General features: G+C 39.3%; 1 protein-coding gene across 1 annotated transcript in view; it reads left to right on the top strand.

Moving 5' to 3' along the window:
* Nucleotides 1-24,119, top strand: part of adamtsl3 (ADAMTS-like 3) — a 133,653-nt gene that overhangs the window by 49,385 nt on the left and 60,149 nt on the right. Inside the window, exon 4 of the mRNA XM_066701487.1 lies at nt 23,658-23,785. Within this exon, the coding sequence (XP_066557584.1) occupies nt 23,658-23,785 (128 nt within the window). The remainder of the gene's footprint in view (nt 1-23,657; nt 23,786-24,119) is intronic.

Below are 24,119 nucleotides of genomic sequence, written 5' to 3' on the forward strand. Positions count from 1 at the left end.
AAGGATAAATGCAGCTTATACAATAAGTGAAGCAAATGTAATACCAGAGGAGTATCTGGTGAAAATGGTAAGCAAGTGAAATCTGTCTCTTGGGATTTGTGGCTACAATCCTTTTAGTTTCTGCTCTTTCTATTACAAGGTTCATCAGAGAGCTTAGTACAGAACAGGTTCCCTGACAGTCATTACACAGTCAGCAGCTCTTATTTCTTTTTTGATGCATTGTTTTTATTCTCCAGGGTTTGCCCTCTTATTTCCTGCTCTTTTGATCCCTTCAATTCAACCATTATTCACAAGCAAGACAATAACAGTTCAGATGGTGGGATTTTTAGATGATTTCTGGTATCTTCAAGTAAGTCTCGAAGACAGCCTCTCAAAAATACTATACCAGGTACTGTTTCTCTAGAGTTTTGTACTTTGGGCTTTTTCTCATACTTGTTATTTATGAAAATAACAACAGCAGAAACACCAGTAGCTGTTTCTAAAAAAAATGTGAATCTTCATAATACCATAATCACATTGTGACTGTTGTTGGGACTAAGGGCCCAATTAAATAAAAATGTTCGCACTGCAAATTGCTCACAGCAGCTTTACTTCAAATGGATTTCGAACTACTAAACATTTGTGGTATCAGATCTAAAAAGCCCCGCGGATCCAAACAAGATTTTCGCATATTGTTTCGCATTCTAGCGGTTTTAAATCAAGAAAATACAAGCCACAAAAGCCCTCTTAGCAGCCCCTTGTGGCTGTGTTCCTTTCCTTATTAAATCGAAAAAATGCATACACACCAGTCAACAAACTCCGACTATTTCAGATGAGCAATATCTAACAGACGGACATTTTAAATTAAGGCCCGTGTATTTGTTTGTTAGGTGCGTATTCTTGTTAACAAATGTAAACAAAACAGCATTTCTCAGGTTAAACTTTGACTGTTACACCCAGGTACCACTGAGTAATTCATCTTAGCATTTACATCCTCACAGTTTATCTACCTTACAACCACAGAAAGTAATGCACTCACCTATACCAAGGAAGTGTAATTGCTTAGACTGTATAAAGCTTTTTTTTTTTTTTTTTATTAAACATGTCTGATACTTATGTTTAAAATTATTGTTTGTATTATTATTGTTGCTATTAGTGGGTTGGTAAGTGTTTTTATTTACATCTGTGTATTCTCTTGTGGAGACCTCACACAGCTTCCATTTTGGAAGTCACACCAGCAAAGCTGGTCTCCTCCCTGTTCACAGAGGCGCTGTGATATCCAGAGGGTTATGCTCCGGCAACTTTCCCCGTTAACAGTATGCAAACATTTTTTATTTAACCGGGCCCAAATTGTGTTTTTGTTAATAACAATTCTTAACCATATGGTAATCAACAAATAGTTGACTGATTGCCTTGTTGCCTTGTTTTACATCAGAATTTTATGTTATTTAATAGTCTGTGTTTAGAATTGCAGTCATGGGAAACAAAGCATCTGATTTCTTTTGTGAATCCTTTCTGAGGGACATATTCCAGAGAAAAGACATTAGACATATTTCAAAATATTTAAAACCAATGAAGATAGAGTACCTTAAATCAAATTCATGTGAAATATTATCTCTCAATCAAATTTTATTTTCAACTCTTTTGATGATGTCAGAAAAAAACAATCCATAGTATGTGAATACTTTATATATTGCATATCTGAATATTTAAAACAATTAAACAAATATATATAGAAACATTTTTTAAATATGGACAGTGCTTCAGATATGACTGGTTTGGGTAACATATAAACAGTTTTTACAGGATTTAAGGGGGATATTAGCAAGGGGCAGTTTTCACTATTCTTGGCTATAGTTATGCTAACAATCACAGTCAGAGAAACAAAGACGGTCTTATATTGTTTTCCAAGTCATTTCCCCAGTGTAGGCTTTGCTTTTATCAATAGTATATACGATAGCTTTCCTGCAAACCTCAAATTTATTAAATCTGACTGTAATATGCATTGTAATTTTTTTCTTATCTGAAAACAAAAATGTATTTATTTATATATATATATATATATATATATATATATATATATATATATATATATATATGTGTGTGTGTGTGTGTAACTTCAAAACATTTTTGTTGTATTGAATTCAAGGCTGTCCAGATTTCTTCCTTTCTCAGTTTAAAGTGTTCTCTGCGGGTTATACTTTTGAAATATAGAGTTTTCAACTAACTCCCCTGAAGTAAATATGAATTAACCTTGCCATCAGTCAAGGTTTCCAAGAAATTAAATTAGAGCTCCTTTTTAACTTTCAGACATTCTGAATAACTTGATAGCCTAGGTTTTTATTCAGTATGTATATAAATATTTATTTGAAACATGTATAATTAATTTTATATGAAAATATATAAGTGAATACAAGACATTTGTAAATGAATGCCAAAAGTAGTGTACTTGTCCTTTTCAACTTCTAAGCAGTTTTGGCATATGACTGGAAAAGTGTATTATCATGGAAAGTGCTGGCAATTTTTAAAGGCAAAGGGTTAATATGTTTGGATAACAAGATAAACCCACATAGGGAAAAAAGGAGCCTCCCAGTGCTGTGTGTTCAAAGTGGCTGGTGTTTTGGTGTGTGACACGCAATGGTTGGAAATCTAATATCTTCCTTACCTTCAATGGAAAAGAAACAGAGTCTCTACTTTGACAGCAGCATTCTCTGTCCAGTTAAAGCTAAAAATGAGTAACTGGAAAAACTGTAGTCATGGTGTATAACATGTCTGGTTTCCTCCTACCCATGCCAGGTTTGTTCAAATGGTATTGTTTTGTGTTGATTCCTCATCTTAAAGAGAATGGAAAACATACGGACATGTGTCGCATGTGCAGGACTGAAACCGCTCCCCACCGACTCCACGCCACACAGCACCACCACAGTAGAGTGATAAAACTGCTACGCCAAAAGACTGGGTTTCTCCATGCTGGTGGCTTATCACAGTAACGAGCTCATGGACACAATGAACCACTTTAAATATGTGCATTAAAATGTATTCAATTATGTCCCTTTCTGGTGGAAAGACATTTTGTAGTATTACTATGGACATTGTTAATATATTTTACCTAAAATGCTTAGTATATGTATTGCAAATTATTCGTCTATAGAATGTTATGAGCCAAAGAATGTGTTTTTAAAGCTTTTTGTTTTGGCTAACCTTTCTCCAGCTTTGGGATTATGAACTATATCTAGGTTATAAGAAGTCAAGTGGGCCCCAGTAGGTGTGAAAGAATTCTCTGAGACTTTTGAGTACAGCACATGGATTTTATCATGTGTCTGAAATGCACTGCAGGTCAGACTGGTGCCAAAGGTTCTGTGGTATCATAAATAACCACACCTAGCTGCTTCATTTCCCCCCACGTCTGATTGACATTGATTGGCTTTTCTGATGCAAAGCGTAACTCATTCAAATTAACTACATGACACTGCAGTGTGACCTGAATTGTGAGGCTGGTTAATTGTGAAGGATCACTCTCTCCTACCTCGGTTGTGTCAAAGAATATCTACACAGCCATTGTGTTCTTTCCCTTTACTCTGTCTTATCGTCGAATATCTATTCTAATTAAAAAAATTAACAGCACATGCATATTCCTTGTATAGTTAAACATTTCCCCCTGATATGGTAACTGTGATTATTTATGGCTGTTAACTTCTGCAGAAGCCGATGCTGTTTTAATTGCAGGTGGAAATTAATCTGCTTCTTCGTCAGATTACATGTAATGTAATCACGCAGCATGTTAAAGAACCACCTTTGGGGGACTGTGAAAGGAAATACCATCCAATTAAGATTGATTTTGTTTTAATTGACACCTAGGCTGCAATTAGAGTAAGGCTGGGATTATTAAAATTTAATGTAGGAAAATATAAAAAGAAAGTTCCTTTAATGTGCAAGAATACAACCAGCATGTGGTGCGGTTTTAATTTAATTTCTTCGTTGCTCTAGGAGGTTTGGTCCTTTGCCAAGCCTCTGATTTGTACTTTCATTGACCTGTTCCACATCACTTATGAAATAATAATGCCACTGAAAACCAAAGTACCATACACAATGCGCCCCACATATTTACTTTACCAGCTGGGTCAGATTCTAGGTCTGAAGGAGATGAATCGGATAGGGATGATTGACAGATCGACTGTTGCAGTTATGGTATAAAAATAATTTCACTTTTTATGTAGCAATGCCCTTTGTTTCGGGAAGCTATCTGACATTGTTTCAACTCAGTATTACTTTAGGAATGGTTTTATTGGAGATAACATCATGCACTGGCAATTCAGCAGTGACTTCATGTTCTAGAGAGTTTATAGACTCAAAGTTTGACATTTAACTGCAGGAAGTTTATAATTCATTGCTTACCGCAACATGTTTGTTCAAGTTTATTTTCTGTCCAAATAGGGCTTTGCCCCTGGTATGTCACATCTTTAATGAGACATTGTGAGGAAGTTATTCTAACAGTCAATTGAATGCTTATATTACATAAGCAAGGAGTGCTGAATTCAAATTGGATAGTGCTGCACTGGAAAGCTATAATTATTCTGTTTCAAAGCTTGATCTATATAGAGAAGTTTAGGAAATCTGAAGTTATTTACCTTAGAAAAAGGAAGTATATTTTGATTTTCCAAGTTCTGAGAGAAATGCCAGAGAGAGTAAATCCGAGTACAGGGCAATGGGGCATGCAATATTTCCATTAAAGGTTAGTATGCCTCTGTAAAGAGACTGTACATAAAATATTGGAAAACCACCAAAGAGCAAACAACATGCAAGAAACAAAATAGACAAATGCAAGTTGTGACTTTTTGACTTTTACCTCAGACACATACGGTGGCTCCTGTAACTATTTGAATAACTGGTTTAAAAATATGTATTGAAGCCACCGCAGCTGAAAATTAAGTGAAAGAAAATTAAAGAGCGAATAAAGGAGGCACTTCCTTTCACACGGAGAGCTTGGAAAAAAAATCCTTCAGCCCTGTTGTATTTTTCACTTGGATACTTTAAGAACTGGGCTGAATAACCTCCTCAAAACTGGACAACAATGGGGAGCCAGAAAGTTTGTTAGAAATGGACAAGATGTAGACTAATGTTTCTGCAATGTTATTTTTTTTAATATATCCCCATATAATTTAGCTGCAAAGTGGGACAATTTTGGTCCAAAGAATTTTAATCCGTGGGGCATTTCAATAGTAAAAGTTTAATAAATGCACTCTTCTTTTCTAATGACTCACAACACTTCAGAGCATTTAAAACTAGAACCATATCAATAAATCTGGACTACCTTTACAAGCACAGAGTCTCTGAGATGGTCTGCTTTCCCTCGGTTTACGTCTCTGAGCTATTAAACTCTCTTTCCTTTGCAATCTATTTACAAAAGCAGTTTGTCTGTTTATAGACGGCACCTGTTCTACTGTGCCAGAATGTTTTTAATGAGATTGGTGCTTGATAAATCATATTATTACCTCAAGGAATTAGTAAGCTTCTGACTTGATGAACGACGTACTGAGTGAGTGTCTTATTTATCATCACCAGTTTACGTTTCTTCTCTGTTTTTTAAAATAACCTCAGAACACATTGGCAACCTGGGAATATGCACAACTGGCCCTGAGCAGTCTGAGCAAATGTTTGGATCTAGAGGATAAATTAATAACTGGTGGGTGTTGACTGGGTAGGATGGATTCTTAGAAATGTAGCAGCCCATTTGCTGGGGTAAACATTTTTTTAATGTTGGAACATATCTATATAAAGAGCCCACTGCAGGTCATAATTACAGAACTGTGGAATGGAATCTATGGACCAAATTGTGAGGCCAGGATCAAGGCTAGTTAGGGAATAAACTGTAGCAAAAGTAAGATGAGAAAGAAAGATAATTACGGCCCCAGCTATTTTCTGGCCAGTTTTATACTTTTGAATGATTCTCACTCGAAAGATTTTCTTCTTTCTTTAATTTTCCCCCTATTCTTATCTGTTCGTTAAAAAGCTTTGCTGTGGGATTTGCTTGCGAAAAGGTAGTCAGTATTAATGATTGCAAATAAGATCTTTAAACTCTACACAGCTCAGTTGGTCTATTCAGAAAATAAATACTTGCAATAAATATGAAAGAAAAGTACAAAGAAAAGGATAACCGAGGCATGATATTGAACAAACAGAAAAAGGATCCTTTCCTGGTTTCTGTTTTAAATTACAAACTGAACATTTCATGAATTAATCTTGGCTAATTAGCGTGCCATGCCAACATGGAATGGGATCGGAAAAATGCTGCTTACTTTACATACGATTAGCTTTGCGTTTGGAGTTCTCAGATCCCAGGGAGAAGAAGGTTAACATGAACATTTAATAACGTATGTGGAAGATTAAGACTTTAGGAGTGATACTTGCTTGCTGATAGTCGACTCGCAGTGTTGTGAGTTATGTTATTTCGAAGGGGTTGTGAAATGTGTTTTGATGAGAAGGGGGATTAAGATCATTCCATTCCGAAGGCACTACAAACTTGAGTGTCATCCACATGAGTAGTCTTATGTATTTCAGTTTTTTGGCTTTCATTCGGTGCTCTGACTCTTTGCATAGCTCAAAGGGATCACTTGCTATAGAGTATGATGTACACGAACAAGAAAGTTTGAAGGCGAAAAAAAGTTGCGATACACTTGCCAATATAAATATTTAAACTACAAGATGTTTTACATTAGAGAAGGAGGCAGAGGAAGAAAATTTAAGGATGAGTTCAGAACAGAAACTGGAAAAGTTGTTTATTAACAGCCAGTTATGTTACAGATTCCAGTTGATGGGCAGTTTGTGGTTTTATTCACTGACCTATTTAAACATGTTATTAACTTTTTTTGTATTTTTTTTCATGAACTTGGCCATTCAAAGTTTCCCCATGAATGGAGTAAAAAATAAACTGACCTTTTAGGCAACCTATCTTCATAAGTATGACTGGTTTAATGGTTTAAAAAAAGAAATACACAATTCCCATAAAAGTAGAAGATATTGGGTTGGCATGCTAGAGCTAAACTTTCTGCTTGGAGATGCAGGAAATGAGGTAAATTAATGTTCATTCTAAAGCTCTCAGTAAGACCCATTTCATGGTTTCAAAAGGGCTTAACAGTGGGTACTGAAGCCTTACGTCTGACACACTTGAGTAGGGTCATATTATCACAATTATGTAACCACCCCATGTGACTAGACATTATACTGAAAACCCCCATGATGTCCTTTAAAGTGTGCCTGGAACATTTCCTAAACTAATCTGAGTTGGTGAGTTGGGTACTTTCCCTTGATATTATTTTGCTTACTAATAGGATTTAATCTGATAATAACCCTATTGTAGGTTTAAATTATATTTCAATTACATTTTTCTGTTACAGAACTTATGAATGTATGTCTTACATCTTACATGGACCTCTGTATGATCACACCGGTGTGGACAGATGACTAAAATGAATTTAAACATTCTCAAAAGTAGTAGGGAAGTTAATGCTTTTTCAAACTCTTCCTTTAAGGAGTATATTCTGCATATGCCCTTTTCTCCTTAACTAGTTTTTACTTGTTGATATACCTACTCATTGTAATTTGACAAATTACATTTTACTGAATATACATTGCTTAAATATTGCATGACATACAAAAACGAATTAAGTTGCAATGAGCTGCATTTGTGCTTCGTTATGAATTGTTGATACATGTACAACTCCTTAAGATTGCATTGGAAATGGAAAACCACATTAGAGCAGGGAAGGACCAATGGAGTAAGGATGGAGCAATGAATGCAGAGCAATTGTGCTGAAATGATGCGTTGGTGGAGAAGAGGTGGAGTGATGGAGCAGGGGTGGAGCAGTGACATAGTGCTGCAGTAGCTATACATCTTAACTGAGAAGGGGAAAGCAGCAGATGGGAAAGCAAGTTATGACTTGAATTAAGACAATATTTGTATAGAATGAAACGCAAACTTATGTTTTCAATTACAGTGAGAAAGTGAATAATTATGTCTCTTTTTTTCATAAAACATAACCACTTAAAGATGATCAATTTAGGGTTGTGAAGCTGCTCCTGTTTTATAAATCCTTGTGTGAGAGGGGATCAAATTAAAAGTCAAACAAGACCTCCCATGGCTTCTTGTTTTGCTGACGCTGTTTGGAATATTTTCCATATATTCCTGAAAGGCCGAAGTCAGCAATCCAGGTGCTTCCCATAGTATACAATTAGAAACTACTACATGGACACCAGAAATGTCTCTAGATAAATATTTTATTTATTACCATTTTTGCTGAAATATATTGATACAGCTTTAATGTACCCAACGGAACCAAACTGAATAATATCTGCAATGTGCTCAAATGTTGCTTTAGCATTGCATCTGTGTCGCAGTTAAACTTTCCCATTTTGTTTTACATATTCAGAAAGTGCATGTAGTCCAGAAAACACATCTCCTTTTTGCATTAACATTAAAGCAATCAAAATTCACATATGGTAGATACACTTTGCTCTCTGTGATGTAAATATTTTATAATGCAGTGATACAGTATTTCTTCTTGATATGCTAATAATGTATAACAGATTCCTACTGTCCAGGATCTTTAGCCAAATAATTATACAAAGTCAACTATTGCAGACTATGCCAGCACAGTATCATCCTGCTTGAGATGCAAGCCAGTTATTTGATTTTAATATTAATTACAATTCCTCGAGGGTCTCGGACTCTGTTGACTTTGACTGGTAGTAAGCATGCAAGTCAAATGAGATTCATGAAGCCTGACCCATATTTGTTTTTAGTTTCTCTGGCTTCAAGCCCCTGTGGTGTTGCTGATAACTTTAATTTCTGCTTTCTGGCAAGCCAAATATATTTACTGTGCACAATGCTGTAGAAATTCAGAAATTTAGAAATTCTCTTTTGTATTGTGCATTATATTTTTAAATTGTGAGTGGTGTCAGCTTTCTCCAAGACTCATGCTGGATTGTTATCTGCAGTCAGAGACATTTATTGCTTAAACCACAACACCTCTCAACAATATGAATGTGTTTGCCAGGCTCTCAGGCACTATAAATGTAAAGCGGTCAGGCAAATCCAGTTCTTATATTAGATGTTTTAAAAAACATAACAAGACATACCATGTACATTGGTGTTTGATAAATGTTTTATTTCCTCCTGCCAGGTCATCTTCACATTCCTTATTCTTTGTAGTTGAAGTGTTGTGGAAATGTGTGGGAAAAGATGTTGGATCCCAGGTATTTTGGCACGTTATGTGCTGACAGGAACAGCTTAAGAGATCACATCGGACCAATTTCTGCAGCTTTTACTGGAGTGAGCAGTTATACTTTATGATGGATAAGGGTTTAAAATTGATTGTCTGTTTCATTAACAGTATGCCTGAAACAATATTACCTTGCCCAGGACTCACCTTAAAAGAGCATTTGTTTCATGTATTCATCATGATTTTTTAAATCAAAGTTATACAGTATGACCCATTAAAGTACAGAATGTAAAAGGAATTTGATTCTGTTTTTCGTTAACAGTTTATCATTTCAGTAGACCAAATGCAAGACAGTTCCTTGCTTTCAGATTCTGCCTGGGACTGTAAAATCTCCTCACTGACATTAGTGTTTCTTTTATAATAGAATAAAGTAAATGTTCTTAAATAAGTGATCAATCTGAATCCAGAAGTTCACTACCTTATCTCAGGGCCACAGTTTTGCTGGAGAAATGGGATATTTCGGGGATTAGACTTAACTTTTTTTTGTTCATAACTCACATAAGTGTTTCCATTCATGCGTACTACAGGAAAACACATTTTTCATGCAGCTTCTCTTAAACAAATATTCAACACGTTTGTTTAAAGCTTGACATGTGCTCTCAGGGCTACAGTTTACCACCCAAGAAACCCCAGAGCTAAGGGTGAAATAAATACTGCATAATTTGCTTCTCAGGTGGCCTGTGTGTGTTTTTGCAGGTTTTAATAGGGAAGCCACAGTCTGGCTATAACTTCCTTATAGTTATCAAATGATTATTTTTAGGAACAATAAATCACAGTGAAGCACTCTCATGCTGCTTCCCACTGTACTACTGGGAAGTATCTAGGATGTGATAGGATGGAAAAGCATGCGCAAAGGTCAGCTAGCTTGTTGTTTAACCACCCCTGTTCTTTCTCAAATAATAGATAGTTTAAATACTTCTGATGTTGACTGTACTGTATATGCACTGTGTGAGTGCAGGAAATACCAGTCAGGGTGCATATTTCAATTAAAGGATAAAATAGAATACATGCATGCAATTTTGTGGTTTCTTCCTCAAAGGCATCTTGCTTTTTTGTTTTGTTTGTTTAATTACAGAATTGTGAATCTAAGAACTGTGAAATGGACGTGTGATTAGTTACAAATACCTTCACAGGGAGAGTGAAACAACCCCCAGAATTGGCCTCCAGAATTTCCGTCGGTTTTCTGCTTTGACACCTGTTGGACAATAAGATATCCTCTGTCCTTCCAAGTACGACAGTTTTACAAAACGTTATGGGGAAGTAAAACTCTCAAACAATGGAGGCAGGGAAAACAAAAGCAAAATACATACATACATGAAGTAAGTACATCCCTTTACTATGGATGGAGCTGATACATTTTACAGCAGGTAGAATGCTTTGCTCAAGAAAAGAAAAGAAAAGAAAATAATTGTCATATTAAATTAATAAAAGGCAGCAAACAAAGGCCTTGAGCACATATCACTTATTGAAGCACTTAAAATCATGCATTGTTTACCATTTACTTCTAAAATATGGTACAGAAAGATCCGTATTTATCTTTTTCTTTAAACTCTATCCCATTGCTGCAAATGGTTTGAATCAGAATGCATTGACAAGGGCAGATTTAGTCAGTGCTTGGGAAGAAATCTTGGCAGGGCTTTGTCCTGCTTTGATCATCTTTATTGTTCAAAGACTTTTAAAGTAGGTGCCTTTTTTGCTGTAATGTTTGGGATCACATATTATTTATCATCAATTTGTTGCATAATCGCATCATTATGCTTACATACTTAATAGTACTCTGTATACACAGTTACCATATGCAGCGGCTTTAAATACACTTTGATCCCCGTATCATACATCAAATACATTTTTGGTTGTCAGATTGCTTATTAGGAGATTCTGTGTAATTGATAAATTTACGGAGGCTCAGTTAAAAGAAAGTTTAATCAGCGGTAGAAGACAAATGGCATTAAGCTTGGTAATGGGTGTGATGAATGACTGTCAAAGAGGATCGAGAGCTCAAATATTGCTTTACTGCTGCTGAGCTACATCGGTGATGTTCATACGTGCTGGTGAATGACGAGGAGGCAATGTAAACACACTGTGTTCTGTATATTTGGATAAGCGTGGCCACAGCAGTCTTTCTTCATCTTTTGCCTCAACAAAACTGAGGAAAGGTTGTCTTAAAGTTACCTTCTAAGGCTGAGCTCTTTTTCGGGTTTAAGTGACATGTTAATCAGCATTCAGCTTCCACCACGTTCTCCTCAACATGTTGATTTTATCTTTGCCTGTGCACATGCACACGCCTGTGCTGCTAAGATTTGATTAATGACAAAGTTCCATTCTCTAATCCCCCGGCTGATGTCCGAGTGTGAGTCGAGGCACAGTGGAAAGCACATAGGAAGCTGAGGACTTTGGCTACAGAACGTGAGTTGGGTGGGGAGGAATTATGTTTGGATCAGATAAATAAGTGGTCCCCTAATTTACTTCAACTAGCCAGTGTGTTTTTGCATTTCCAAAGATTATGCTCACGTACAGAAAAAAAAAAAAACCATGGTGTTATTTTTTTCTTTCAAATGTGTAAAAAGTGTATCTTTATGTTTTTTTTTCTTAGTTCTCTAGGATCCTAGGTCTCAGAGTTTAACTCCAGTTTATTGCCCTTGCCCTTAGCCATAGTTCTCCAATTAAGTTGTGTTTTTTCCTTGGGAAGAAAAAGCCGAACAATTAAGCCTTTACTTCTGAGCACTACCACGGAAGTGTGGATCTGTTTTGAATGGAAGGAAATTGCTTTTATTGCACGTCATAGTCAAGTGTTAATTCAGTTATCTGGGGCATTGCATATGAATGGTTAATGAAAAATGTATGAGGAAGTGTGCAACCGCTCGAAGAATGCTTAAATTTAAACACACGCTTCTAACTCCTCTGGCAGGAAAACAGCCTGCAGCATAGACAAGGTTGGAATGAATCTGTTAAATGCTTTCTACTGTTCTCTTACCAAGAAAAAAACCCCAACAAAAAACAAGGGCTAATACATTTCCTGATGGTGTCACAGTACAGACACAGATCACTGAAAACATTGCAAAAGCATTAGCTATGGAGGGGTTTTAGAATGCAAGGATTACTCCATAAGGTTTCTTTAAGAATGTTATAAAATTACAAATCGTCCTTCATTAAAAGAAAGAGTGTTACCTAGTTATAGATCTAGTATACTAAGTGTTGTTTTTTTTATATTCCCTAATTAGCTAACTGACTGCTTTTTCTGACATGTTTTCACCTTGCACTTGCAATAAAGGTTTTATAAGTCAGTCAGCTAAACTTAATTAAGAATGCTCCTTACTTTGGATTCATTACCTATTCTCCTGTTCTTGTTTTGACTTAATATACAGCACCAGCAGTTCATTGAGTTTGAAATCTGGAGCTGTCACAGGGGCCACGGGAGCCAAGATGTTCTTAGAATTATTTTATTTAGCATTCAGACCTTGTGCAGTCCTGTAGTCAATGAAAGTTTTACTGTTTGTAAAGAAGCAGTCCGGGGCAGATCAGGGGATGCAAAGCTCATATTGTAGCTTCTTGGCTTCTGGGCATCGTTCTCTTCACAGATGTCTTGAGAACATTGCAGAGCGTGAGATTGAAGGTGTTCATCGTGACTAAGGAAATTAACTTGAATACCCCCCAGAGATTTGCCTCATTCACTCTTTGCCCCTGGTAAACAAGCAAGGCAGATCTAGTTTGGGAAAGAGACCTGTGATCATCAGGCAAGACGGTGGTGCTTGACAATGGCAATTGCAAGCAAGACTTCCAGTTCTACTTGTCAGTTAAGAACACCATCTAAGTTTAAGAGACCAATCAGAGCTTAACCATGACCCAAAGTGCTTGACATAACCTTATGTGGTTTCCCTAAAGATGTTATTATTTTCCATCCATCCATCCATCCATTTTCATTAACCACTTCATTCAGTACAGAGTCACGGTAAGTCAGAACCTGGCAGACACACCACACCACACTCACATGATTACAGAGCAATTTAGAGTAGCCAATCAACCTGAACGGCATGTCCTTGGCATGTGGGAGGAAACCAGAGCACCCGGAAAAACCCCACATACAAACTCCACACAGGCAGGAACCCAAGGCTGTAATAGAACTCATATTATTATTATTATTATTATTATTATTATTATTATTATTATTTTGCTAGGTGTTGGACTTGGCCAGAGGAAAATGGTTCACTGTAATCTTGGGTTTCTTGGTTATAATGAAGATGTATCCATAATATACCACACAGAGTGATGGAAAGATGTAGTTCTGGCCACTCTGGTGGGATGTGGTGTGGGAGGTTTTATCATATGACATGGCTTGGCTTTAAGAACTCACCAACTGACAATCTCATTTACAGGGGCTGGTGTAGTGTAGTATTTTTTGTAGTGCACACAATATTATTACCAGAGCAAAGTATAGGTTTCACATTACATTCAGAATATAGTTTAGAGTTTGACCTGAGAAACAGTTTGGTGTAGAGCTCTTATTCAGCTTACACTTCCATTAGTGGAAAGTTATATTTTGATTGGATATTTGTATTCCTGTTTGAACTATTGCTGTGAGCTTGGTCCAGTTTATTGTTAAACCTATCAGTACAGTGAAGATAAGTACCACATATTAACCCATACAATACAACAATACAATGGCCAGAACTCCAACCTTAGTCAAACCACAAAATTTCAAAAACATGTCAGCATAGAACTCAGAAAAGCCGTTTCAATTATGATACATTCTTAGAATTTAGAACAGTTTGAGAAGCTGGTTTAGAAGCCAGACCAGGAAAGCTCTATGTACATAGCTGGCCAAAACAACCATCAGCACGAACATCAGTGCACTGGCTTGTCTTCTCTGGTGTGTTCGTGTGAGGAACATTTCTTACATTTTTGCTGGCACAGTGGAATGTATGGGTTACCAGGCCTGCTTGCCTTAACCAAGAAAAGGATATCTGCAAAACATGACCTCAGTTGGTGTCTGTGTTAAAGCTTTGGCATGGCATATTCAGTTGATTAGTTTATTACATATCTCTGCTCTCACTCTGGCACTCAGTTCCTGAGGGAGTACATTGATTGTCTATGCACCCATGTGAGTCCATTATTTTTGTTGTACTAACACAAGAGCAGTCTGATGTAAACCAGTTTTAGCAGAATTAACTGAGATGGCAATTTTCATTGGCAGTTATCAACAGACTTTTAAATAAACTTGAGAAAGCTGGTGAATGCAATTTCAAGTTTAGGTGCTGGATGTCCAAGATCAGGAGGTATTTTCAGCATGTTCAAAACCACTACCACTTTTTGAAATATGTGTGTCTGTGTGTGTTAAAAGGTATGTTCTATGCATGTAAGGTGTACATGTTATACACTTCATCAAAACATTTCAGATTTATGTTGCTTTTTATGATCTATATCGTAGAAATGAAATCATACAAAAAATACCTGCATGCCAAACTATATTTATGATGATAAAACCTATAGGTAAACTAATAAGATTAATATCAAACTATATACACGACTATCTATTAATATAGATTAATATGGAACGGAAAGCTATGAAACTATTTTGAAACAGAACAACAGCAGGTAAAAGTTACATATATTTAATCTAGCATTCTCCCCAAGCTTATTATTAGGTTTTAAATGTAGAATTGAGACAGGAGATTGGGTGGTGGGGAATGAGCTGGAGACTGTTCCACTGATTCAGATTTCTTCAGTCATTCTATTTTGAGCCACATCTCAGGAAATACACAGCAAAAGTAAACAGCTGATGCTGCAAGCCTTGCTTACTGGGAAACTTTCAGAGAACTTCAGCCATGAAACTGCTAAAGTGGTTTTGACTTTTACTTGATCTCCGGTGACTAGAATTACAGGGCTGCTTGGCAGGATTTTGCAGGGCTGACTGCATTCACCTGAAATACTTCCAGATTTTTTAAGTTGAATAAGAAGCCTTTTGAATACAACTATGTTTTTTAAGGCAGTATGGTGACTTGGAAACAATGCATTTTACAAGGTACATAATGTATTCATGGCCAATACAAATAGGTGTACCACAGAGGGTTTGTAGTAGCAAGATATTGAGTTATGTACTATGTACACATCGGAGGAATGTGGATATATCAGCCAAAAAAGGTTGGAATAAATTCTTTTCATACCGCTATTATTACCATTCATTGTAAGCCCCTGCTGATGAAACTATGGTAGAAGGGGTATTATTCTATTAGGAGCCTACTATAACGTTATTTATTTATACAGATTCATTATTTTCTGTTTAGTCTGAGCATTCCAGAATAATAACATAAGCTATATTATGCATGTAGAGAGACTAGAAATATACAGCAGTCTTGATTATATATATTTCTTATATACAGGTTCCCTGCTTCGACTTTTGTTTTATTATTTTACAGTGTTTGAAGTTGGTGGATACAGTAAGGTTAGTGTTTTGTATGCTGTAAAATAAAAATCTCCAACAGAGAGATGCACTATAAAAGTAAAAGCTCTCTGTCGCTGCTACTGATTATAGAGTTTTGCATTGGTGCTAGTTGTGAATAAGTTTTATTAATGTAACTTTTGTTCTCTGTCTAGCCGATGAGCAGGAAACTACGAAATACGTATTAATGACATGAGGAATAACTTCCAGTGGAGGGCACTGTCATTTAAAATCCATCTCTAAGTTGGAGCATTCTTTGCACTTGCTGTGACGGTGTCATTAAAAACACATTGTATTTTACCTCTTTATTGTATATGTTTACATATCATTTGCCATAGTTAAGGTATTGGTATTGGTCACTCCACAGGCTTAACAACTGATCCTTGAGAATAGTTTGTGTTAATGGTGTCATTGTTATTTCCTGTGGATCACTCTTTATGAATATTAAAAGCCTATCTGTGCAATTGCCCAACAGGACAATTATCATTCAATAACTTTGTAGCACAGTCAGAGAATATTTAATATGTGAATATTTGAGTAAGTAGATTGTTCCTGGTGAAGTCATAATCCAGTGGGTATTCCTTTTGAAGTGTGTTTTTATTTTATTGATTATTCTTTTAATCTCCTTAAAAAGAAGTACAACAAGAATGTGCATCACATGTTCACTTTGGCACTTAAATGGTTGCTGACATCACATACCTCCAGAGCCAACTTTCCTATTATTGGTGAGGCAGTGCCAGGAAACCCAGTCTTTGCCTGAATTTTTAAATACTTACAAGACATATCAGACACAGATTAGATAGGTCCAGGAAAGCCTTTGGACTGAATTCCACATACTGCAAGCATGATTTCACACTCCGTTAGACCATTAACTCCAAAGCATATGTCAAATGACATTATTATAATTGTTTTAATTATTATAATGTTTTATTATATAATGATCATATAATTATAATGATTACTTTTGTGTTTGTTGTTGTGCTTGGTGTTGCTGTTAAAAATGGCACTGCTCTATAAAAGAAAGATGCAACCACATGCTGCTTTAGAGGTTTATCCAGATATTTAAAGCCGGGCCCTTGACCTTAGCTGGAATTTTGGTAAAATGTCAGAGTATACAGGACCTCTTTGTTATCTCATCCAAAGAGCCATGTCTCCAACAGTGCAAACCTCTTTATTAAGACGGGTTTGAGACATGACTTAGAACAAATCCTGCCCTCTGCTGAGAGGTGCCAGTTCTAGAATTTAGATCTTTCTTTTCACTTACAGCAGGGATTTACCAATAGTGGCACCACAAAGTAGCCAAATTTGGTCTCGGTTTAAGACACTGAAATATTGACCTTCAATTAAAATAATTGTCTCCCCTGTTCCCCTCTACTTCATCTCACGTCAAATATCCTCAGTACTTGTTCGCAGCTTCATTTCATTCCGTGCTGCTGTCTTGTGTTATTGTTTACAATATTGTATATGCCAAAACTGATTTAAATACTTACCCAAGCAGCTGTTTCTACATCAATTAAGTAAATCAATTTGTTTATTAATAGCAGTGAATAGGAGCTTTAATGAGAGCTACATCTGAAGCTCTGAAACAAAGTGTCAGTTTAAACCACACCACTTTGCCACATTTCATTGAAATTAAGGAAAGTAAAGCCTTCCTAGGATACAGTTCTTGTCTTATCCAATGTATTCAGTCTCAAAGTGACAAGCAACAATCTGACATGCAAATTAAAATGGAACGTATCTGTGACATTGAAAAGAGAAGTTATCTTTCAGGTTGGAAGCACTGCCCAAGGGGGAGGGGTTTCTGCGCACTTCCATAGGAACTTGATCGGAAGCTTCACTCTATTAAAGCTGTCATTGGCCCCTGCGCATGGCACATAGAACAGAATCAAAAACGCAAGAAGCATAATAAAAACTGTGAAGTGCTATCTAACAGGGATTAAAAGGATTAATATTGTAAGTACTGTCTGAAAAGATGTGTCTTGAGTAAGCACCGGAAGGAGGTCAAGGACTCTGCTGTTTTGACTTCAGTGGGAGTGGAGTAGCATGTGCGAATCGGGGCACAGAGAATATCAGACGAGACGCAGAGTTCTGGATGATATGGAGTGGGCTGGTAGTAGTTCCAGGCAGGCTGGCCAGGAGGGAGTTGCAGTAGTCCAGGCGGGAGAGGACCAGTGACTGGACGAGCAGCTGAGTCGAGTAGTCAGTGAGGAAAGGACGGATTCGGTGTATGTTCCTCAGGAAGAATCTACAGGTGCGTGTCAGCGTGTTGATGTGCTGGGTGTAGGAGAGTGCAGGATCGAGGGTGACTCCGAGATTTTTAATGGAAGAAGAAGGAGAGAGTGTGGTGGATTCCAAGGGGACCGAAATTGAGAGGTCAGCAGAAGGTGAGGAAGAGTGGGGGAAAAACAGGAGATCCGATTTGGAGAGGTTGAGCTTGAGGTGGTGTGAGTGCATCTAGGTGGAGATAGCAGACAAGCAGGAAGAGATGCAAGAGGGGATGAGAGGGTCAGAAGAGGGAAAAGACAGGAAGATCTGGGCATCATCAGCGTAGAAGTGGTAGGAGAAAAAATGGGATGCGATGAGGGGGCCCAGGGAGCAAGTGTAGAGAGAGAACAGGTGGGGGCCCAGGACTGAGCCTTGGGGAACACCTGTGAGGAGAGGTTGGGGGGAGGATGAGGAACCTCGCCATGTCACTTGGTAGGTCCAGTCGCTGAGGTAGGAGGAGAACCAGGTGAGAGCAGTTCCAGAGATTCCAAGGTCAGCGAGGCAGGAGAGGAGGATGGAGTGATCGACAGTGTCAAATGCTGTGGAGAGGTCAAGGAGGATGAGGACTGAAGAGAGGGAGGCTGCCCGAGCACAGCTGAGGGAGTCAGTGACTGCCAGGAGAGCAGTCTCAGTGGAGTCAGCTGTGCGGAAGCCGGATTGCAGAGGATCAAGGAGTGAGTGTTGGGACAGAAAGTCAGAGAGCTGACGGTGAACCGCCTGCTCGAGAGTCTTTGAGAGGAAGGGGAGTAGGGAGACAGGGCGGTAGTTCTGAGGAGAGGTAGCGGCAAGTGTTGGTTTCTTGAGGAGTGGGATGACAGCAGCTTGTTTAAATGCAGAGGGGAAACAGCCAGAGAGGCGTGAGGAGTTGAGGAGGGAGGAGATGAAGGGGAGAAGATCAGGAGTGGTTGCTTGGAGGAGACGAGAAGGGAGAGGGTCCAGGGCACACGTTGTAGGTTTGTGACGTAGGAGGAGAGCAGAAACTTCAGCATCTGAGAGAGGTGAGAATGAAAAAAAAGGAAGCTTGATTGGTGGGAGGTTTGGGTGTGATGGGAGAGGTGGGGGGACTGTTGAAGAGCCTGCGGATGTCTGCAATCTTGGAGGCGAAATCATCAGCAGTGAGAGATGAGGGAGGAGGAGGGGGAGGGGGGGCAAGGCGGGGAGAGAAGGTGGAGAAGAGTTTGCGGGGGTTGTTGACAGTGAATTCGAAGAGATTGGAAGTAAGACTTCTTGGCTGAGGTGAGTGAGGAGAATGTAGACGGTAGAGAGCAGTAGACTTTGAGGGCAGCTGGGAGTTTGGTCCTTTTTAACTTCTGTTCGGCGGCACGCAGCAAAGAGCCAAGGCTGAGGAGGGGAGGGACAGGCAGGACGAGATGTGAGAGGACAGAGAGAGTCAAGGGAGGAGGTGAGGGAGGAGAACAAAGAGGAGGTAGCACAGTTGACAGATAGATGGGAAAAACAGTCAATGGAAGGTAAGAGAGTGAGGGCAGTGGAGGCAAGGGTGGAGCGGGAGACAGAGCGGAGATTACGGTGGAAGGTGACAGGGAGTGGGTGGAGTGGGGAGGGAGGGGAGGTAAAGGGAGAAGGAGATGAAGTGGTGGTCCGAGATGTCCATGGGTTGAAGGGTCTAGCTGGTGGCCAGCCCTGTGAGTGGGGGGAGACGGGGAGAGAGAGAAGTTAAAGGAGTGAAGGAGAGGAAGAAGTCCGGCACAGTGGGAGGGGTTGAAGAGGTGGATGTTGAAGTCTCCCAGGAGGATGGTAGGTGAGGACAGCGAGGGGAGGCAGGAGAGAAGAAAGTCAAGTTCATCCAGGAAGGAGGTGAGTGGACCAGGTGGACGGTAGAGAACTAGAAGGAAGAGGTGAGAGGGAGAGGTGATTCCTCCTCCCCACCTGGTAAGACGAGGGGAGTGGCACAGGACGAACAGAGAGGATAAGGCAGCAGGGGTGGTAGAGTTGTCTGGGGAGATCCATGTCTCGGTGAGAGCTAGGAAATCCAGAGACTGGTGAGAGGTGAAGGCGGAGATGAAGTTGGCTTTGTTGGAAGCTGAGTGGCAGTTCCACAGGCCCCCAGAGAGTGGAGTATAGGGGATGGAGGAGGAGGGGAGAGGCAGAGAGATGAGGTTAGAGGGATTAGGGAAGCAATGGCATGCAGGTGCACGCCGAGAAGACGGAGAGAGCAGGATGAGAATCGGAGAGATCGTCATGGTTGCCTGTTGTATCTGTGCAGCGTCTCCTCGCAGTCTTCTCCTCGCTGGAGTCCCGCAGTCAAACCATAAACCACAAACCATATCGCCGGACTTTACTTTTGGCCCCTCCATGGAGGAGATGCTGAAGCGCACTCTCCAGGAGAGGGAACAGTCCCTGCAGCTAGCCAGGGTCTACTCTGTTACACCCTTGGCCCAGCCTCTCAGAAAGCCTTCAGGAGCTCGACGTCTTCCAACCTCGACTCCCAGGCAGCAACCCAAGCAGCAGTCCAACCCTCCTGCTGATCTTCGAACCGGCAGGCAAGCGCCCCACATGGCAGCCAGGCCCCAGGCCTTGTTCCGCGGGTGGTGCATGAGTTGGTTCCTGCATATAGTTTGTTCGTACTGCTGTGGTATCACCCCTATCTGGGCTAATGGAGCAAGCGGCCAATGCTCCCATGTTATACGAAGAGTGCATGAACGGTTTGGTTTGATTGTCATGCTAGAGCCTGCTGTTGTCCTGCATAAGCTGCACTAATAGGTGACAACTGCTCCATGTTACGTGGTGTTGCTTGATCTGCATCCTGCACCCCGCGATGTGTATAGTTGTTATGACAGCACAGTGGAGCTGGCTGCTCTGTACCGTTCAGTGAACGTGATTTCTCCTGTGCTGCGCAGATGCAGCATGAATGTTCCTGCTGCCACACTGTATATACTGTTATGTCCAGCTGTGTCTACTCAGTTGACTAGCCAGCTGTGTGTTATTCAGTGGGACTGTGGCCCCGCTCCTGCAGGATCAGGGATTCACTGCCACATTAATGTGTGGAGGGCGCACTAGATGTACTAGTAGAGCAGCCGGCCTTGCTATTGTAAGCAAAGTGCGTAAGACTTGACCTCTGTGGCCCTGCTTTGTATATGCTGATTTCAGACAGTTCCTGGTGGAGCGTGACTGCGGTCCTCGCTCCTGGACAGCCCTGGTTATCTGAAAAAGGAAGCACTGCCCAAAGGTTGCAAGGTCGCGCGGGTAGTCCTAGCTCCGGGCAAAAGAGGATGAACCTGAGCAGACATCACGTTTTATGGAACAGGAAGTTGGGAAGGGGCCTGTTCTAAGTGACGTGCGCAGGGGCCAATGGCAGCTTTGATACAGTGACATTTTGATGGGGTTCCTATGGAAGTGCGCAGAGACCCCTCCCCCTTGGGCAGTGCTTACTTTTTCAGATAACTTATATCTACAACCTATCATTGTAGATAGAAGCAAGCAGAGACATCTTGGGGAGGCCTTCATTCAGCAGTGGATTGATATGGGCTGATGGTGATGGTGATGATTAGTATTAGTATTTCTATAAAAATTGCAGCACATGTTGAAACGATATACATTGAAGGTATGTGTGATTAATTCTGAAAGTGACAAAAACCCTGATATGTGCCAGTCTCCAGTGGCCATTTTCAGACTTGCCTCTTGATTTTAAATGGTGTTTTTTCAGAAGTGTCTATTTTGGCTTCAGGGGGAAGCTATTTGGATTGGTTGGCAAGGGAGGAGTGATCTTGAGTGAAAAAAATAAATAAAGATACGGCTATGAGCAATAAGGTCCAAATGAAATACAACGGACATTCCAGACCATATAAAGAAGAAAATGGGCTTAAATAAACCTCGATCCTGAACGCTTTTTTCAGTGTGTTTCTTTTTTAATACCTGCAGATAGTGGTTCCTTCAATAATAAATGTAGACACTCTGGCCACTTTTTAGTTTTTTCTTTGAAGAACCATTGCCCTCTCATATGTTAGGGCATATGCCAGTTGATCCGAATGAAAGTTTTCAGTATAAATATTTAAATATATACAGTAACACAGAGCGATTCCTCTCACCCTTCCAGGCGAATCTCGTCCTTTCATGGAGTTCAGACGGTATTTCAGACAGAGCTGCCAATACATACTCTGTGCCATAAATCATATATAGCAACATTATTCTAAGCCATTTATGGACCATAGCTCACAAAAAAAAAACATTAGCTAAGATAGCTCAGATCTGAACAAGCCATACCTGCAATTACTTACAAATACTCATGCTGGACTCCTGAATATGTTTAACATGTCCTTCTTGAGCTGTTTCACTCTCCTTAAGGGTGAGGTAATAACAAGTGAGAACTGAAAAATAAAATAAACAAATACATTTACCACAGCGTATAGAGCATGGACGGTGTTGCGCATAAATTCAGGATATTGATATTACCTTGTATATTCAAATAATTATAATATTTCAGGGCCTGCTCACCTGATGTTTAAGGCATGTTATTTCAATATGTATGTACTGTAACTATATCTGACTACCTTGGCATAATTACCATGGCTGTTCTTTAAATATGTACAATCGTTTTTTTCTAAAATTTTTGTCCTGTTTTGCGTGAAGGGCAGTTAATAGATCTTTAATGTCTAGCCTTCTTTGGAAGTTTTTTTTTTCTTCAAATGTCATATAAGGAAACATAAGATCAGTAGGACTACACAATCTTGAAAGCCTTAAGCATGTTATCACACAGATACAGACTGCCTTATTCTGTTTCTCCTTTCTTGTGGCTGAAGTCTATGGGTTTGTAATTCTTGTATTCAGTTAGCCGGGTTGGTCTGTGCAGAATGCCTAGAGGTTAACAGTTGTGGTCATGTTTTTCATTTTCTCAATCTTTGTGACCGTAGGCAATGGTTGCATAGCTCTGCACTGACAGGAAACTGGATGTTTGCCAAGTCTTTTTCATTGAAAGATGGAACAGATGCCATTGCATTCCAGTTTTTTTAGTTTTGTTGTTTTGTTCTTAACAGTTTGTGACAGTAATTACCAATGCAAACGATGAATATTAACAAATCCAGGGCATTACGTGTAATAAACATGTCAGGACAAACAATGAATAACGTCACATTGGGCAGAACATGAAAACCTTCCACAAGAGCTATTAAAACATTCTGTGGCAGAGAGGGGTCTATTTTAAGCTTGTCTTTGACACAGACATAATGGTGGAGGACAGGCTGGTATGGAAAGTACATGTGCACTGTGTTTGACTGACTTGTTAAATACAGTACCTATTATATGAATTTGAAAACTGGTAGTGATTAAATTAATTCATGCACATTTTAAAGTACATTTAATAGAAAAGGAGGGGTGTGTATAGTTACCTGATACTTTCATAATTGGGTCACTACATGCAACACTGTTAAAAGGCATATGTTCTTAATTTTGTTTGAACATATACATCCAAGCAAAAGGTGTGTGTTTGTTACAAAGAAAATACATCCAAGACATCTCAACATCTATCACAGCTGTACAGTTAATAACTTGAACACTTCTCCGACCATAATGATCTTCCAATTTTTTTTTAGTGATAATTAATTTGTTCTAAAAAAGGAATGCCCAGTTGCTTGGACACTTTATTTCGAAGGAAAATTAAAATTGCCATCCACTTGTCAGCTCTCTGTCTCCTAAAAGATTTTTATTTTATTTTTATTTTAAATTTTCTTTGTTTTGCCACACAGACGTCCAGGATCACGCGCTCTGATGAGGAAAGGGACTCTGGGTGGGATGCCTGGGGGTCCTGGAGTGACTGTTCTCGTACCTGTGGTGGAGGGGCATCCTACTCCCTGCGGAGATGTCTGAATGGCGGGTCAGTCATCCTTCTCGGTCTCACTGTAGACGTTTGAAGAAGTAGCGTTGGTTGTTTTTTCCAGTTATGTTATATCTTCTGCCCTGTTCCTCCTTGTCCTACTTTGTGTTCCACCAACATACTCTGCTGTGTGTTTCTGCTTTTATATGTTATTTTGTTTAAATGCTCACTAGTCCACTTACTCTTTCCTTAATTGCAAGGAAGTTGTGTCAGGAAGCAAATTAGTGCTGCGCAGCTCGACAAAGTCCATGTGCAAAGCAGCCTGTCTAAGCTGTTCTTCCCCCTTTCTCAGTCCTTCTTTCCACCTGTTCAGCGGGCTTGATTTCTTTGAACA

This window comes from Amia ocellicauda, chromosome 4 (assembly GCF_036373705.1).
Source record: "Amia ocellicauda isolate fAmiCal2 chromosome 4, fAmiCal2.hap1, whole genome shotgun sequence".
In the NCBI taxonomy this organism is placed as follows: Eukaryota; Metazoa; Chordata; class Actinopteri; order Amiiformes; family Amiidae; genus Amia; species Amia ocellicauda.